Consider the following 18568-nt stretch of genomic DNA (forward strand, 5'->3'; position numbering starts at 1 on the left):
TATGCGCGAGTATTTGCCGTTAGAAAGACCGAAGTGGCCGAAATGACCGTTAGCGAATCTCAAGCAATCCATTTATTTGCCAGAACCGCATATCCATTCGAGGGAGACTTCAACTGCCTCAATTGACTACACGTTGACGTCGCTATGCAACTGAGCTACACGAAGTCTTTATAATGGGCAATGTTGGTTAAACCTCGATGGATGTTTTTAAAGCGCAGCAGAAAAAAAGAGACAGAGACGTATCCTCCCGTGAAGTATCTCTCTTTCACGGTGGATGAATCCCGGCGGGTAGCGCCCCTAAAAAGAGATAAGCGCGAGAAAGGGATTTTTTTCCTGGTGAGTTGACGTTGCTGGTCGGGGACGGTGCAACTTTTCGCTCTCCCCTTCCTCTCCTGTACGCCGTCTTTTCTTCTCATAAATAATAAATGGCCAAATGGGGCTCGACCAGACGACCGGTAACATTCGCTTCCGTCTCAAACCGCGCGCTTTACACGTGTCGCGCTGGGAGAGAAAAAAAAGAACGGGGAAAAATGGGCGACGCGTGTCTTATCTGCTGTTTTAAGTGCGCCGGTTATCCTCAATGGCGTGAAAGCGTCCGCTGTCTGAAGGGAAAAATCCGGCTCGTCGTCGCTCGAAAAATCGCCCGGGCCGCGGAGAATAACTACGTCTTTAGCGACGACGAGCTCGCCATTTTTTTTCGCCCGCGGAATTTCTCGTTTGCCGGATTTCTTTCCGGGTGGAAAATATTCGAGTACACCAATATGTAAAATTATATATATATATACATGCTATTTCTTAAAAGTACATGTTCAATATTTTAGGAGCTAATTTTTTGACGTGTGAGATCATTTTATAAAGAAAAGTTTATATGGTTTTAAAGTTTTCAAAGATACGAAACATTATAAATTTCATAAAATATTATCATTTTATTAAGTAGCTGCTAAACAAGAAGAAGTTTCTTGTTTCCAACTCGGATCGATAAACCTCACTTTTTAATCTCTAGCTATTTTGTAAAAAGTCATTATTTTAGGAGATGTAATTTTAAGAGTTGTTTGCATATATCTCGATGAGGGGTGCTTAGTAATGTGTTGCGCCGCAGGGGTGTTAAATGCAAGGCGAATGCCGGGCGAGAGAGTCCTTGTACATTATTTGCGCTCGCAAGCATTCCCGCGCAAATAGTATGAATCGTGACCGGCACAATTTTACCGAGTGCACCGAATGCGCCACACGCGCGATTTATTCCCGTTATTCATACATTTCAGCGCTCATCTAAAATGCTGCAATTGTCCGCTCGCGGCCGCATTTTGTCGACACGGCCACTTTCGTGCCGCGAAATGACGATAACTAGCGCACGTATAAAATGTCGCAGCCTCATCGCGTTTTTATTCGGAGATTCCTTGTCTAGTTTGAAATTGAATTAGGTTCTTCTTTCTTTTTTTTCTTTCTCTCTTCCTCGAATTTAAAATTGTTATTTTCAAAATACATGTGCATTTAATATTTATTTTATTATACGTAAGTGTTATTTGTCACGTATAATAAATTTATTTATATCTTTCACGAGCAGTCATGCTATACACACATGCACACATACACATACAATATTTAATTATAAATTAATTTAATATCTAATATATTTCTCGATATTTCATTATAAAATATAATTAAATGCTTGATTAATTTACATTTATCTAATAATATTTAGCATTCAAAATAAATATGATAATTGTAATGATTCATTACTTATATACTTTAGCAGTTGTTGGGGAAAATTATTTCAATTTTTCATAACAGAATCTCATATTTCAATTATAATAAACTAAGTAATTTGTATACAAAATAAAATTATAAAATCATTTTATATATCTGATGCTACACCTTATACAATTAATTTTCAACTACGATCGTAACATAACGTTTTACGCATTGAATGCAACACAAATCTACTTCGTCCAATTATCTCTTTACGCTTTCTCTTTCAAAAGTCTTTGTTCTATATAACGCTTCTCTTTAAAATGACTGCGGCATTTTTTCTCAAGTATATAACGAGTAAATGTACAAATTGCACAATTGTTCGACTTGCCAGTCTTCAAGCCAAGAAAGCCAAGGTAGTCGCTTGAGACGCATGCAAAATGCATAGCGTGTATTATTGAAGTCAAGCGTTACGCCGCCGCAAAATGGCAAGATGGAAGGAACGTATCATATATAACATTGAATAAAATACGAGTTGTCTGCATGCACGCGTGCAAATACAAACGCCCGTATACGCGCACAAACGCACATGAATAGGGATGTCTAGGAGGAGGTAGATACCAGATTTCGCGTGCGAGGCATTCTCGATTTCCCTGTCAAATCTGATCGATATGGCGGCTACTTTCTGATTTATGGGGACAGAGAGTAAAACACAATAACCGACGTGTCTATGGAAAACGGGACTCGTTTATTCTAGCAGACAGTACTCTCGATTCGCACAGCGTTTAGCGAATATCTGGTTTGTAAAATTTTTGTTCCTCAACTTGGAAGAAAATAGAATTCTATTCTAGCAGAAATCGTATATTCGCATTCTCAACGTACGAATATCGATTCGGAGAGGGAGGTTAAGGCATATATTTATCAAAATCCCTCTTATTTTGCCTTCTCAAATTTCCTGGAACGGTTCGGCTATAATAGAGAGACTCTCTAAAAATAAACGGCCTACCCCTACGATTGAAAGACCTCGCGCGAGGAGGAGAGTATATTATTTTCACCTCCCTCTGTAATTCAATACCTGTTCAAATTCGATTTCGCGAAGCCGTAATTCGCAAAAATCGGTATCCTCCTAGCTCGCTGTTTCAGAGGGCTGTAATCCAGGATAGGCAGCACCGTAGTCGTGCTGTAGACGATCATTGCGCTTGACCTCCTTGACCCCGGTTGCGTTTTTCTTCCCTCGGCCCTTCGTCGCGAGTGCAGAAACGAGTATATCCCCACTATCAGGTAATAGACGATCTCGACGACGCTGAGCAACGAGCCGCCCAGAAATAAGCCGATTATGCCGCCGAAATACACTGCAAGAAGGTATGCAAATCGGGATCGAGTTATTAATATGGTGATTGTGGCAAAACATTCGATGATGATGACGTCGGCGGGTTTCAGATCAGCATCGACATAGAGTCGATTAAGCACAATGTTGGCTTTAATTTCCCGCGATGTTAATTCGCGTCTTCTCTCGATAGTGATTTTCGCTCCCGCGATGAAATCGCGAATAATATGCAGCAAGATAGCCGTAAATAAGAGACATAAACATTTTGAATAAGAAGCACCGGAGCACTATGAATTCGTAACTCGGTATCTCGCGGGACTCGTTATGCAGGCAAACCGCCGCGAAACGGCTAATAGAGATAGGGAAATAATTAAGGCGCCGCAAATTAAAGTTCTCCGCGAATCTAGAAGAGCGAGCTTGAATAAAGCGGCATTTTTCGCGAGCAGTCCATGTGTTCTCCTACAATTTCGTCTTTACAAATTTCTCGAAGCCGACGCGGCCACATTGTCTTAATATATCAGACAAAATTCCAGATTAACTATAATTTAATATCTTTTCCGAAATAAAAAGGAAGATTGTTGATAAGAATAATTGAATAAGAAGTCGGATTTTCTAAAAGTATACGAGGGAACCATTTAGCGGAAAAAAATGTAATACACGCAACAAATGTATTCGTAACAAAAAATTTTGCAGAGAAAAACTTACCGAGGAGGTCCATTTGCGTGAAGACTACGTCCATTTTGTAGCGAAAACTGGTTTGTCCTATGTAATGCACGTCCAGCGTAATGTCGCTTGCGTTATACGGCACATTAGAAAACTCCGTAACATAGTTATAGTAGACGCATTCCGGGGAACATTTGCAAATCATTCTAGAAATGTCATGTGGGATCTCGTCGCCGAAGTAAAGGATATGATCGTTGAACAAATCTTGCATCATCGCGTGTCAAGAGAACAAAAAGAACAAAATATTGCATTAATTTTATATGTATTTAAGAGATATGTTTATATACTAGGGCAAATGTGTGTTAAAAAGTAAGAGAACTTTGTTGTTTTTTTAGAACAGATGAACTCATATATGTGAAATTTAATATTAATTTCAAAAAGTGTCTTTGCGTGTTCAGAATAGTGGTTTCTTGTTTAGCTGGTTTTTATTGTAATTGTACGTCAATTTATAACGAGTGCTTTTCATCTGCATTAAAAATGAAATGCGAGCAATGATGTGTTTTTTTTTTTTCAAAGAGGATGAAGCTTGTAGAGATTATTCGTAAAATACAACAGCAGTATGGTGAGAGTCTAAATCATGGAAGTATATATGAATGGATAAATCGTTTTAAAAATGGTCGGATTTCTGTCTACTCTTCATCTCAGACACTAATCCGACTATTTTTAAAATAATTTATCTACTCATAGATCTTGCTGCGACTTAGGTAATTCCTGACAAACCACCACTTAGAACACACAAAGTCATTTTGAAGTTATGATATTGTAAATCATAAAGGAGTCTCTTAGAGTTGCCAGCCATTTGTTCGAGGAAACGAAAAAATTCCTTTACTTTTTGATTTATCCTAGTATTTATAAAACAGAACATGGAATACGTTCCGATGGAGAAGCTTTTCTTACCATTATAATTGAGCAGACACATAAAATCATCGATGGTGCAATCGCGATGAGGAGCGACTGAAACAGTTTACAACATTTGTCAAGAACGAAACTCCGATCTCCGAGGAAATATGAAAGAAATACGTACCTGCGGGAAACAGGAAGGACGGATTGCAGCCACAATACTTGATGACGTAATTGCGTTTACAGAGCGACAGACAGGTAGCCTGATTGTACACGCCTGTCTCATCATATAAGCACGGTTGCTTATCTCGATCCAGTTCGAGGACGCGATGGGTGGCGTATCCGGAAATGCACTTCAAGGACAGGCTGACCAACGAGCTCGACGGTATCATGGTGCCGGTGTTGGGCCACACATGCGGTTCGTTTATTATCACTATGACACCGTCAATTAAATCTGCAACGCGAGATATATTAGGAATACGACCGATTCTTGGGCTTTGATTTGGGCTGGATTTGGTCTTCGATTTTTCGCGGGGAAGAGGAGAGGAAAGGAAAAATATCTACCTTCTAGTCGACAGAGCAGAGCTTGAACTGAAAGGTTTTCTTAGAGGTGACATTTCAATAACTGCCTCGCAACATGGCACCGATACATCGATTTTGCAGTTTACGATAAATCCCGTTCCCCATTTCGCGCTCCGAGGTAATAAAGGAGCGACATTACGATGGAACGCGAGAGAACGTCGCGTCGTCCTATTCAAAATGCGTCCGATGGCTTTTCGTGAGGATATTAAAATCATATTTGCGAGATTCTCCGCGGCGCGTTTGCATAACAGCAGATTAGTAACGATACGTCGTTGGTGTACACTTTGTCATTTAGCGAATCTCGGTAGAAATAATATTAGTTATTAATTCGCTGCACGGTTTACCCTTTACGTTTTGTTTGTCATATTATATGTATATACATTTCACTGTTCCCTTTCTTCTCCTCTCTTTGGCTTGGATTTATACTAAATGTTTATTCGAATAATGCGTTTATCTCCCTTTGCCAAGATAATGTAATAATAAACACGTAATATATGTAATATGATCATCTCAAATGATATGCGTGCAATTTACTTGAAAATACATAAATATGATACTCTCTAAAAGTGTATCAGTGAAAATATCACTAATTTAAAATAAGATAAGTAAAAATAAGATTCACTGAGAATCAGTGAGTGTTTTACTGATTTTCAATGGAAACGCTTATTTTTTTGTTATTTTATCCTATATCATGATTATGATGAATTAAAATAAAAAACCAGTAAATTTCACTGTAAAACCAGTCATCCTAGTTTGTTCGTTTACCGCTACGATCGTTATCTCTCTCGTATTATTTAGTTTAGTTATTTAGTTTAGTCATAAGAATTATACAAAGTTTGGAAAGAGCGATAGATAAAATTAAAAGTATTACTTCGATTTAATTTCTGATACAATCTCAATAGAGAGGCTTTAGGTATTAAATCGATTTTATATAAGTCGGACAAATAAATGTCTGACGACTTAATGAAAATTATGAAGAGATGAATTATAGTTTAATATTACTGACGATAGAAAGAAATATTACTGATATTGAGAAATATTACTGATTGAAACAGTCAAAATTATTAACTGATTCTTTCAATAAAATGTCATTGATTTACAGTGCTGTACTTATAACTGCTGTAATCAGTGACTATTTACTGTTTTTCAGTAATAATACACTGATTCACTTTTAGAGAGTATATAATCAATGTAACAATTTAAATAAATAAATAAATAAATAAATAAATGCTCAATCATTTTGATGTGAATTATATCTGAATTTCCTTTTTATTTCACATTACATCAGCAAAATTTCCAATTTTCTGATGTGACCAGGCGAAGCAAATATTCCAAAGATTTCTTTGATTCACGTCGATCAAGCTCTGAATCTTTCAACATAATACAACGAAAGCGATACCCAAGGGCGTGACTGGAAGGCGAATCAGCGTTCGATCGAATACGATTCCAAATTTCCAGAGCAATTTATTTGACACGATCGCGCACATGGTTTTTCTTTTTATTATTTTTTTGAGGGGGAAATATAAGTAACTCGCTCTATCCGATCCATATCGCTCGATTCTCATCTCACTACACGTAGAATATTACACGGTTGGTGTTGCCAATAACCTTACTGGAATCCGGCGGCTTCGTTATGTTTCCCGGATGAATCGTAACCTTGATGCCACTCCATTCGCCATAGCTAGATGCTTTTCGTGGCCGCGATTCCGTGGGATCCGCCAGGGATGTCACCGCCATTTCCGAATTGAACGAGTAGCAGAAGCCGTACTCGGTCTTCTGCACCTCGAAGATCTCGCAGCAATTGCGATCGGCGTTGCGCCACCAGCAGGCGGACAGGAATTGGTCACATGACGGCATCACGTCGTACAACACCTGAGTTATGTTGATACCTGTTTGATGCTAACGATTAGCGAGAAAATCAGCGAGAAAAATGCAAAAACGCCGACAATGACTCTGATTTAATCTTATAGAAATTTGTATGTTATATAAAATAAGTTTTACCTTGTTCTCGAATAAAGCATTAAAGATCGAAAATAAAGGAACACATTATAAGTCGTCTGCTGGGAAAAGAGACTGTATCTTACCCGAGAGATTGCGCACATTATGATTCTTCAGGAAATCCATCTCATCAAAATCCCCGAAGGTCATCACGGAAAGCCTGCCCAATATCTTCCGGAAAATCTCTAGGCTCGTCTCGTCTATATCATTAGAAAAGATCCTTGGTTCGAGCTCGAGGGCCCGGTTCCAATCTACGCGAACGTTGGGGCAAAGAGTCACGCTGGGGAAAGGCAGTTTCGAATTATCGTAGTGCAAGGATTCGATGTTGATCGACGTCGGCGCGGCCTAGACAAATTTCCAACAATGACAATAAGGTAAGCAAATACATATCGATCAACATACATCAAGTCTAATAAAAGTCACCATATATCGTTCGTTGTTTTAATATAATTGATGGTCTCCGAAATCTTTGAATCTCCGAATTTTTGAAGAGCTTTGAAGGATTTGTGAACACCACTTCTCTTTTGTATGATTTTTACCTGGAATCTAAGTGCCAGCGAATAAATGACGTGGCTGGCGCTTATAGAGGACCCGACGAACAGCACGAGCCACAGGAATCGCTCCATCATATGTAGATCGGGATCGACCACGTATCGAAGACCGTGAAGTGTTGTTTGCGTGCAAAAGTAGCGTAATCCTTGCAAGATCGTGTCGAGTTGCTTGCTCTGGCTCTTCTTCCCGCGCATCTTGATTCTCGCGACAGGAAGAGTCGCGATTCTCGTTAACTTTCTTAATCTTCTCCGACCGGACTTCATATTTGGAGATGGTACAGCGAGATTCGAAGATTCCGAGAATTTGTTTGGAAATTGAAAGATCTGGAATAGTTCGATATCTTGTGAGGAACCTAAGATTTAAAAAAAAAAGCAAATAAATCGGTTGACAATATTTAAAATAAGACGGAGATAATCCTTTTGCTCACTTTCATTCGCTCTTCGCTCAACAACAATAAAATAAGTATATTCTTATGGTTACTCCTCCGCGATCGAAGGCAGCACTGAAGCAACTTATTGAAAGCGTTCTCGATGAAAGGAGGTTGAGCATGCCTTAACCCTCATTTTTTATCGATATCACAGAGCTGGATCGTACAAATAAAATCCAATCAATTACAGGTGAGTTCGGAAGAATGGGAAGAGAGTCGAGGGGGAAGAAGGGATGCCGCGGGTGTGTTTGAACGCGCACCCGATGTGATCAGGATAATTCGGTTAGCGTGATTGTTGCGCAAACAGCGCCGACACGAGCGGAGAGGGTTGCTATACCCCCAGTTTCAATGCCCGCGAATAATGAAGAAGCCCCCGAGGGGAGGGGAGGCAGGAGGGGGAGGAGAGACTCGCGATCCCCGATTTTGATTGCATCCTCTCGGTATAATTTGGACGAAGAGAAATCAGGACTCGTTGATTCGTTCGGGCGATGTCACGTCGCCAAAAGCTATCGACGTTTCGGCCGTTCGATGTCGATCTCTCTCCGGTTCTCGGCGAAATTTCCTGCGAATTCGATTTCGGCGAGTCGCGCGAAATATATTCGCCCAGATGACTCCCGCGCGATTCTTTTTTTTTTATTTATTTATTTCCTTTGTAGATAAAATTATTTTCCTTCGCGGAACAAATAGTGGTTTGTCGATAAGAAATTAATGGCAGAGACCGCCAACTCTTATCCCCTTTTCACTATTTTAGCACACTCTTCTATTCGTGAACTTTATAGAATTATAAAACGATAGGTTTTTTTCGAATATTTTTTCAAAAATAAATTTGCAATTTAAATAAACTCGTGCTGCGTTCACAAGATACTATCATTTCGATTCATTCAGAATTAAATGAGCATTTGGTGAATACGCGATAGCAATTTCTCGTTCGAACAATCCCGATGACACAATCGACGCCACTGTTGGCTCTAGCTGCGCTTCATTTTCCAGGAGGGATGGAACCGACGTTCTATTAACTACGCGGTTGCAATCACTCTAATATTAGTTTCGCTTAAACATCACTAGCTTTTCATTTCGCGCGTGTTCAATCTGTGTTGATTCGCGAGCGAATCAATTATGCCGCGATAATTTACATCCTTATTGTTATCTTAGTGCAAGAGACATTGTGTGAAACAAGTGGGAGTGATCCGCAGGATGAAAAATCGAGAGATTAATAATCTCGAATGCTTGAAATTTTCATCTCGGTTGTGTTGGAGAACGATTGAAAGATTCTTGACGCGTGCGTAGCGTACATTTATATAAAAACGCAGAACTATCTTTCGACATTTCTCACCTGGAATTCGCCGATCCGTTGCACACGCATATCCACATGAATCGTGAAACGACGGGACCGCAAAATTTCGCGCGTTATCGAAGCGGTGGCTTGCGAAAAATTCCAACAACGCGAAATCTCCAATTTTCTCTTTTTCGTTTATCTCTACCTTTTGTTTTCTTTTATTTTTTATTGTACGGCTAGTGACAAACATATTTCATTTTTGAGTAATAATTTATCTTTAAATTATATATATAATTGAGATATACTAATTTATACCTGATATACATATAAAGAAAAATATTAAATATCCGATTCTCTTTAACTATGTCTTAAGAGAAACTTTTATTAAATTGCATAGGTTACGTATCCATTATCTTTATCAGCATTACATTTATCCTTTAACTTTGAAGATAGTTTCGACGTAATAAATAGTTTGTTGTCTCTCATCCTGTGCGGTTCTCTCCCTGGAATAGTTATACTGGCCAGTTGTAAATTTCTGCTTCAAATTATTTTCATCCCCGTGTCCAAGTTTTTCCTCGTTGTTTGCGAGCAAAAGCTATCATGTTGAGATTGTGTGCATCGTAATACTGCTGTATTAGTCTCAGTGTCGAACCAACATTTACTTTTCAAACAAACGAGCCATTCTAATATTTCGAAGTTACCGCGAGTGACTTGTGGCACGAGTAACTTTTTCGAGAAAAGAATTTCGTGAAACTTTCTCATCTTCTTTATTATTTAATAACATTTTGTTTCGCCGCTCAAGGTTTCTTCAAGTGTCGAGACAAACATTTCCTTAGCTTCTCTTTCTTAAAGCTTTTATTTCGTCTAACAGTTTATTCTGAATGATAACAAATATTTGAAGTAATATTCTTCATTATTACCTCTTCCTCTCACTTCTTCATGACGACCATTTGTTGATAAAATTATGTTAACCATTGTGTTTCTCACCGTGTAAAATAGCTTAGCCACGCCATCTTCTTCTCGCATAAATTATGAATGTCGTCGGCAAAATTCTATGTTTGCGGTGCTATTCATCAGAACGTAAGCTGATGTGTTGCCTTAGAATTTAGAAACACAACTGAATACTCTATGTACATCCGGAGTTGTTTCATATATAAAATAATTGATTAAAAATTATTATTTTTCATGTCATAACAACAAAATTGTTGTATGAAGATGCGACTGCGATATTCCCGACACAATTTATATTTTTTTGCGCATTATGTATGTACATTCACGAATTATCATAACTTGATGTACGATAATCTATATCTATCTAGATAGCGACAGGCAAGTCAATGATTAGACTGGTCATTTAAATCGTAATTTATCATCCACTTGTCGCAATTTCAATCCATTTTCACTATTCAGCAAACAAATGAAAGCGATAAGGACGATTAAGAACAATTTATGTGCATTATCCTTATCCGGATAATGCACATAAATTGCTCTTAATCATCCTTATCGCTTTCATCTATTTGCTTCGTCGCTTCGTAATTTCTATGAACTTTGACATAAATTATTCTTAATTGAAAAACCTAGTTTCTCTTTCTTTCTCCCCCTTCTCACTCTCTCTTTTTCTTCCCACTATATAATAATAAATCACATTATTATTATTGTTACTTGTTTGACTGGATCTTTTTAAGTGTTATTACAGGAGGAAAAAATTCAAGGAGCTGCATCTGCAAACAAATCCATAGAATTGAATTAATGATCGACTCCATTTAAAACGGATTCTTAATCGGCCGATAAATATTCACTGCGACGCGACGCCGGAAATGATCATTTTCTTGATACGAGTAAACGAACTTAGAGAAAAGTAATTGGATATTTAGACATTTAAATTAGCCGATTATTTGTTATTGGAATAAATAGATTTAAAAGAAATTCACCATATTCCCGATTTAAATATTATGCGATGTAAGAAAGATTTTTACTTTCGAATTGTATTTTACATAAGCTCGAACTTTTCGGGAATTTTCGGAGATGACAAAGATTATCATGTGTCTTTTATCAATATTAAAATATTGATTAATAATTATCAAAATTGATAAACTTAATAAAGTGTTACAAAAAGATATATTTATTTTGATTTATTTGTTGATGAAGTTTTGTATGTATTATTTTGTAACACATTTAATCTTCAAAAAAAATGTTGAATGATATTTCTATCAAAAATGACATTAAAAAGCGCAACTGTTTATTATTACAATTTTTTGTATACTTTTTAACTTACAGTTAACATACAATTTTTTGGTATACTTTTTAGCTTTTATTCTCAACATTTGTTTTCATCTATGTAAAAAGATATCGTTTACATGATTCGCGATTTTTGGACCGTTCCGCAAAAACGCGAATGCATATATTTTAGTAAATACCGAGTCATAATTAAGCGATATATTAAGTATGTTAATGAGATGTCGGCTTAGCGGAAAGAGAAAAAATCTGGTTCTTGCTGGAAAGAACAATGCGAGAGTAATTATGTATGTACATCTTATTTAAGGAATAATTAACAATCACACTCGTTTAATCTTATGAATTTTGAATTAATCAGAAAAAGAAAAAAATTTTTGCTCAAATTTAAGACAGATCTTTTAACATAATAATAATGAATATATAAGGAAGCATGTTATAAAACATGAGCATTATCATTAATATTTGTATTTAAGCTTCGTCTGTGCATAAAAAACTTCTCGATTGCATTTAGAAATTAACACTTTCTATTATCTTTTCTAATGGTTGATAGCTTTCCCTCGCAGCGAGGATAGCTTTCAATCTGCGTTATTTCTTGCGAAGCTTACAGAGATCCGAAACTTTGGTGTAAAAGAGAGGCGAGAAGTTCGATAATGAAATTACTGGTTTCGCGGCTGCTGCTCGGAACTCGCCATGGAAATGCGAAACCTTCGACGTGCCGTTCCATTTGAAAATTTCTTGCCGTCCGCGCAATGCTCTTCTGCGTTATTCACTGCACTCGCGTCACGTAAAGTGCGTTACGCGCGATGCTCACTGGAAAGTTCTCGCTCGTGGGAAATGTTTTTCCTTTTACGGAAAGTTTCGAAAAGCAACCAGAAAAGCGAACCGCGTTGCGCAACGATGATTACATTTAATAACGATCTCCAACACTTAATTTGCCCAGAGATATATCATGCATTAATAAATACACAAAATTGAAAATAAATATATATGTTATGTACAAAATTTAAAATAAAAACTAGATAGATAAATATATCGCGTTTTAGAACATTTCTTTAGAAGTAATTTTATATTCCGTTTTATGATATTTCATATTCTCTTTTGTGAGACGAACTTTTATCTCCTTTGAATATTTAATGCTCTTTGAGAATGCCATATTATCATATATAAATGATTTTGGCGTAAAACACTTTAATTTTGCTTATAGGAAATTTTAAATTTATCATATTTTTTATGTAATAAATGTGTTTTAAAAAATATTACATTTTTGAAAAATTTAAATGCATACTTATAAAGAGCATTAAGATTCATAAAATTTTTGTCTAAGAGATATTTTTTCTCATAATTTCACAGCTTCATAGTTTTGAGGATATTTGTTTGAAATTATTTTAATTTATTTTAAATTATTTTAATTATTCTCGAGGGGTTGTTTCTATTCCTAAACATTCGAGAATGCCCTCCTAAAAAATATGTGTCTTTCATTTTGAATTGCTCTACAATATATTCATAATTAGAGTGAAATACTGACATGTTTTTTTTTTCTTGTATAAGTATACAAGAAAATAATAATATTTTGTTCCTGCTCTTCAACACCATACGCGTTGAATTGCTTTATATTAGACAAACAGCGTGACACTTGAAACTCTTTATCGCAGGCGACATTTTACGATAAACAGGAATATCAATTTACGTCTTCGTCGAGATGAAAAAGGTAGCGGTAAAAAGATATGTTTAAGTGCGAAATATGAGCCATTAAATACCAACGCAAAAGTTAACTGGCACATTTATGTCTGATCTCTCTTCTTTTTTTCAGGAATGATGAAAGGCGAACAGAGGGAGAGAGAGAGAGAGAGAGAGAGAGAGAGAGAGAGAGAGAGAGAGAGAGAGAGAGAGAGAGAGAGAGAGATAAAAGAGATAGCGAGGACAGGGCGCAAGGATACCCGAGATCGGTGGCGACTGCCGTTTCGCAGCAGACAGTTTCCAATTGTGTTGTATTCTGCTTCCTTTATGTTCGCTGAAGTGAACTTTGGAACCGCCATCGTAGTAACTTCGGCAATAAAATTACGGTCTATCGACATTATCCCTTCGGAGCTCGCGATGGTAGCGTTCTCCACCTCTTGTCCTTTTCCGCGATCGTAACCTCGTGCTTTCGAAGACGGATTACCCTCTTTCCTCAATTATGACATCGATCTTTCTTGGCATAGAGTGTCCGCGAGCACGGATGTATAAAAGGGACGATAATTTTGACGGTGATATTTTTCTCCAACATACGAGCAAGATTTACCGATGCACATGTATTCATATCCAGCTCGTGATCTCTGCATCAATCCGGAGATACTCGACCGCTCCGCGGTAATCTTCATGGAGATATATTTTTTCCTCCTCGTCGTTCGGTGGACAAACGTTGCGATCCGCTGGTTTTTCTCACGCCGGGACTTCTCTCGGGTGGTGAATTCAGCGTAACACTCGGGGACTCGCTTCTTCAGCTGGAAAGCCCGCTCACCAGTCGCCGAACGCGAACAAAGTTTCGGGGCCAGGTCAAACTCGGATGAGTAGATCTTCAGGAATCTGCGAGTTTTGTTCCACGACTGAAGATTTAAGTGGAAGAAACCAATCCGCGTCCCCATCTCCGTTTCTCTATCCTGAAAGACCTCTTCCCTCCCCCTTTCTCCTCCCCCTCCCCTCTCGTCCGTCACCCTCCTAGAACCGTGAAAGCTCGAGAATCCTTTTTATCCCGGAGATAATATCGATTCGCTGCCTGACCTGGCATTAAGCAGCTTCAAAGACAATTCTGAATTAACGAATTACTGCGAGCTAGGGAAAGAGAGAGAGAAAGAAAGTGAAAAAGGAGTCTTTTCATGACAATGAGACATTGATTTTGAAGCTAATGAACGCTAGTCTTTTGCTTCGTGGAATTGCCAATCTCGCGGAAATTGGACGAAGATGTAGCGACAATTTTTTCTATTCCTTTCGAACGTAAAGTCCCGTATCGAGAGGCGTTTTTACACAAGAACAATATCTCGTGGAAGAGAGAGATGGCGAGGAGGAGGAGGGCAGCATCGTTAGCGAGATTTTTTCGAACGGACTCGACAGCGAAGGGGTTAAACTCAATTTTGTGTGCCTCGTCGAGACGCGCCGTTTTTATTCCGGCGTTCTTTAAGGAGCTCGGCTGCCTGTGTTGCCGCTTTAAGCGGCGTTAATCCTCTCCCGTCGTGGAAAAAGGTCTTAATGCCTTAGTTACGAGTTCTCGGAGGGGAAATTCCTCACCTGCGCGCACCTCCTCGGGGAAGTTTCCCTTACCGGCTGTTACGTCGAGCGTTACGACGGCTCGTCGTTTAAATTTCATCCATGAGACGATTACGATGAAGTCTCTCGGAATAATACGCATGCGATTCGTCCCGGGGGGGGAAATCTTCTCGTACCCGCGGGACGATTTTGCGTGAGGCTGGATTAACAACGTCTTATCTCGGTTAATTAGAATCGGTACTCTCGCCTTCGTCTTCATCGGGATGGGATAGACATGGCAAAGGGAAGAAGTGGAAATACATCGCGCCCGTGCATGTTTCCAGTTCGGTAACTTTGAAGAAATCACTGTTAATGCTGATACCGTCTACGTGCGAATAGGATATAATTTCTCTTTGAATAACATCCCGATATTGTTTGAATAACAAAAATGTATTAGCATATATACGTATATCCGTTATTTAAATAAAAGTGGAAAATTATCTCGAAATATTTAATACGGAGACCCGTTAAATTAAATATATATATATATATGATAATTACGCCGAGTTTATGGAATATCTCTTCTTCGCTTGCGGAGTTAAATGGAGATAATATTCAAGTTACATAAGCGAGAACGTTGCGCCACATATTTTCCTTCTTACCTTAACGCGCGAGTTTCCTTCCGACAATAAATTCCCGGACACTTTAACTAATGCGGCCGGAAGGCGCGCGCGGGGGCGTATTGGGTCCAAACATCATCCAACGTCCGGCGATAAATCACGCCTCGCGAAGTCAGCCGTCCCGACGACTTTGGGGTGCGGGTAAGTAGCATAAGTTCCGACCTTTTTACATGCTCACGCGTAACGACCTTACGGCTTTGAGCGCGAAAAGTTTGCGCGGGAGAAAAATTTTCGCGGCGGGGCTTATCCCTCCAAGTTGCTCGTAATCCAACGGGACGCATTTCAACCCTCGATTACTACAGTTAAGTTTTACGGCTAAAGTAACCTGGGTGGCTACAAGACGGTGGCTTTATTTCCTTTTATTCTGTAAATAAATTATTATATATATACATACATACATGTATATATACACGTGTCAGGACAATCTCTTCCCCAAAAAAATGTAATTGTTAATTGCAAATTATATATATACATATTTTTTCTTCGAAATAATTATTTGTTTTCTTTATTCCTATTGATTCTCTTTTCATTATTTTGTACATAAAAGTATTAAGATAAGATAATCGAAAAATGAATATTTTACTAGATATTTAATGATTTATGTAAAATTAGGAGATTATTTCAAGTCTCATAACTCGAAAAGTACTCAATGAAAAAAATACTTTATTATAGTAAATTGATAAAGAATTCGGCTCTATGTAATTAATAACACGATACTTAAGAAACGAGCGAATAAGAGCCAAACGTGGATGGTAGTGCGTAAATTTCTTAAACATTAATTGTTTGCGAAAATTTTTAACGTGCACAAAGCATATATACAAATATTTTACTTGGTGTATATACCAAGATATAGATTCTCATTTATATATGGTATATACACCAAGTAAAATATTTGTATATATGTATATAACACTTTATTATAGTGTTTTGAAAAGCTCTCGAGATAAGCTACAAGAGCCTTTTTTGGGGGGAAGAGATTGCCCTGACACCCTGTATATAGTGTAATAAATAAAGAGAGATTATCAGATTATCTATTTTATTGTGACTTTTGTATTTTATTTGTGACTTGTGTATAAATTTGACTTATTATGTTAAAATAGAAGCTGATGACTATTTTTCAATATGGTTTTTCAGAAGATTGCTACCTGTTCTTTGGCACGAGTTTGAAGATTTCCTCATAATAAAAATTCTCTTGACATTTAAATCATTCTGTACTGCTATGGCATCAAGAAAACAATTCGAAGAAAGAAGCTTTCTTTCTAGAAAAGCCCAGGCCTCTTTCTTGTGTTTTCTTGAACTTTCTTCACATATAGATAATTCTAGACCTGCACTAACTCAGGAACTTTTGCAATCATTTGATTGGAACATTATGAAGCATTCTCCCTAGCTCAGATCTGGCTCCTTTCAACTTTCATTTGGAACTTCATTTCATGAAGAAACATTGTGGAGAAAGATGATTTCCAGACGATGCAGAATGCTATTCAAGAATGATTTAAACATCAAGATCTGAATTTTTAGCGAGAAGGAATCTTCAAATTCATGTCAAGTCATCAATCATCTCGAAAACAAATATTAAAAAATAATCATTAGCTATATTTTAACACACATTAAGTCCAATTTCATAAGTAATAAAAGTCGTAATAAAATGAAGGAAAACCTTATCTTTTTCCACTTTAAAGTATATATGTATAAATTTTTTCTCTTCGTATTAATATACAAGTAGACAGTTTCTGCGATCGATCCTAAGTAGATTAATCAGTCAGCAGTTAGTAGTCTGGCGAAATCTGACGGAACCTTACACGTCCCTTCGCCACATCCATTATCGTTCACGCTGTAACGCCGGATTTCGCCGTGGGCCCCGACAATATTTCGCCGCAGTTTCCTGCATTATTGCACCGTGATGTAACATTGCCAGTGTGTAAAACGGATACGGGAAAATTACAACAATATTATAGTACAGCGTTACAGGCGCATTCGCGAGTCTGAAAATGTCGTGTCGAGGATGTTGCTGGATCTCTGCCGCCGTTCAACTTTTGTATGATAAGTTGCTCGATACAAGCTTACCAATCTACTTACACGCTGTAGTAATATTCTCCTTTTATCTCAATTTTGTCCTGAAGTAAATGCATCTGAATAAAAAAAAGATCTGTCCCAATAAATAATTTATCTCGAATACCTCGGATATAAATTTGTATACGATAAGTGCGATTGAATTTTCAGAATCGTATGTCTCCCTGTACATTTTAATCGCAAAAACACGGTACTTGCGGATTTACGGATGCTCGCAGATATGTGTACGTAAAAAGAAGCAACGCGAGCTCAACGGGTTAATAAAAGCCGCGCCACTTCGTTACGTCGTCGCTTCTCGATCCCCACAGGGAATATTTTGTTCGGCGGCTGTTTCCAGCTCGTTAGCGATTTTCCCGTCAACAAACGCGACGAAACGCAATTTCGAAAAGCCGATCCTTCAATCGCGTATCGGGTGACCGACGTGTAACATTGTTTCGAAAAAAACGTGCTTTTAAAATTACGTTCTTTATATAACGCTAGTGTTTAAAATTGCATTGTAGTCCTTTTTTTTATCCCAAAATGGGATTCAAAGTTCGGCAAAACAGACTGGAAAACATGATTTATCATTAAAACATCGAGTATTATACGATACACCTCTATATTACGGAGTATACTTGTCTAACTCTCTATATCTCCCATTCCTTTTATTCCGATCACACCGGCTTGCCCGCAACATTTTCCGAGGTTTTCCCTTGGGAAACGTGGCGCCGCGTATCCCCCCACGGATATCGCGGGAAAATTATTCAGGGATCGAAGTGAATTTCCCCGCAATGGAAACGCATAATCCCACGTGCGTGTGTGCGTGTCTATGATCGCGAACCATAAATCCACGGCCAAAATCGGCCGAGGTGCATTCGTTCGATTACGAACGTGCGCTTCTGTGCACCATATATGAATCGCAATTTGCATTGATCAGCGCACGAGCGTGTGTATGTGGATGATGTTTG

General features: G+C 38.0%; 1 protein-coding gene across 1 annotated transcript; it reads right to left on the reverse strand.

The window, feature by feature from the left end:
• Positions 1-2757: 2757 nt before the first annotated feature.
• LOC105255040 (pickpocket protein 19) lies at positions 2758-14273 on the reverse strand. Its single transcript, XM_025407981.1, has 7 exons — positions 14150-14273; positions 7699-8063; positions 7246-7504; positions 6775-7050; positions 4764-5033; positions 3722-3943; positions 2758-3041 (listed from the first exon to the last, which is right to left on the reverse strand). The coding sequence occupies exons 1-7, from the start codon at positions 14271-14273 to the stop codon at positions 2758-2760; spliced, it is 1800 nt and encodes a 599-aa protein (XP_025263766.1).
• Between the last annotated feature and the right edge of the window lie 4295 nt (positions 14274-18568).

Source organism: Camponotus floridanus, unplaced genomic scaffold, assembly GCF_003227725.1.
Source record: "Camponotus floridanus strain SB8 unplaced genomic scaffold, Cflo_v7.5 scaffold2, whole genome shotgun sequence".
In the NCBI taxonomy this organism is placed as follows: Eukaryota; Metazoa; Arthropoda; class Insecta; order Hymenoptera; family Formicidae; genus Camponotus; species Camponotus floridanus.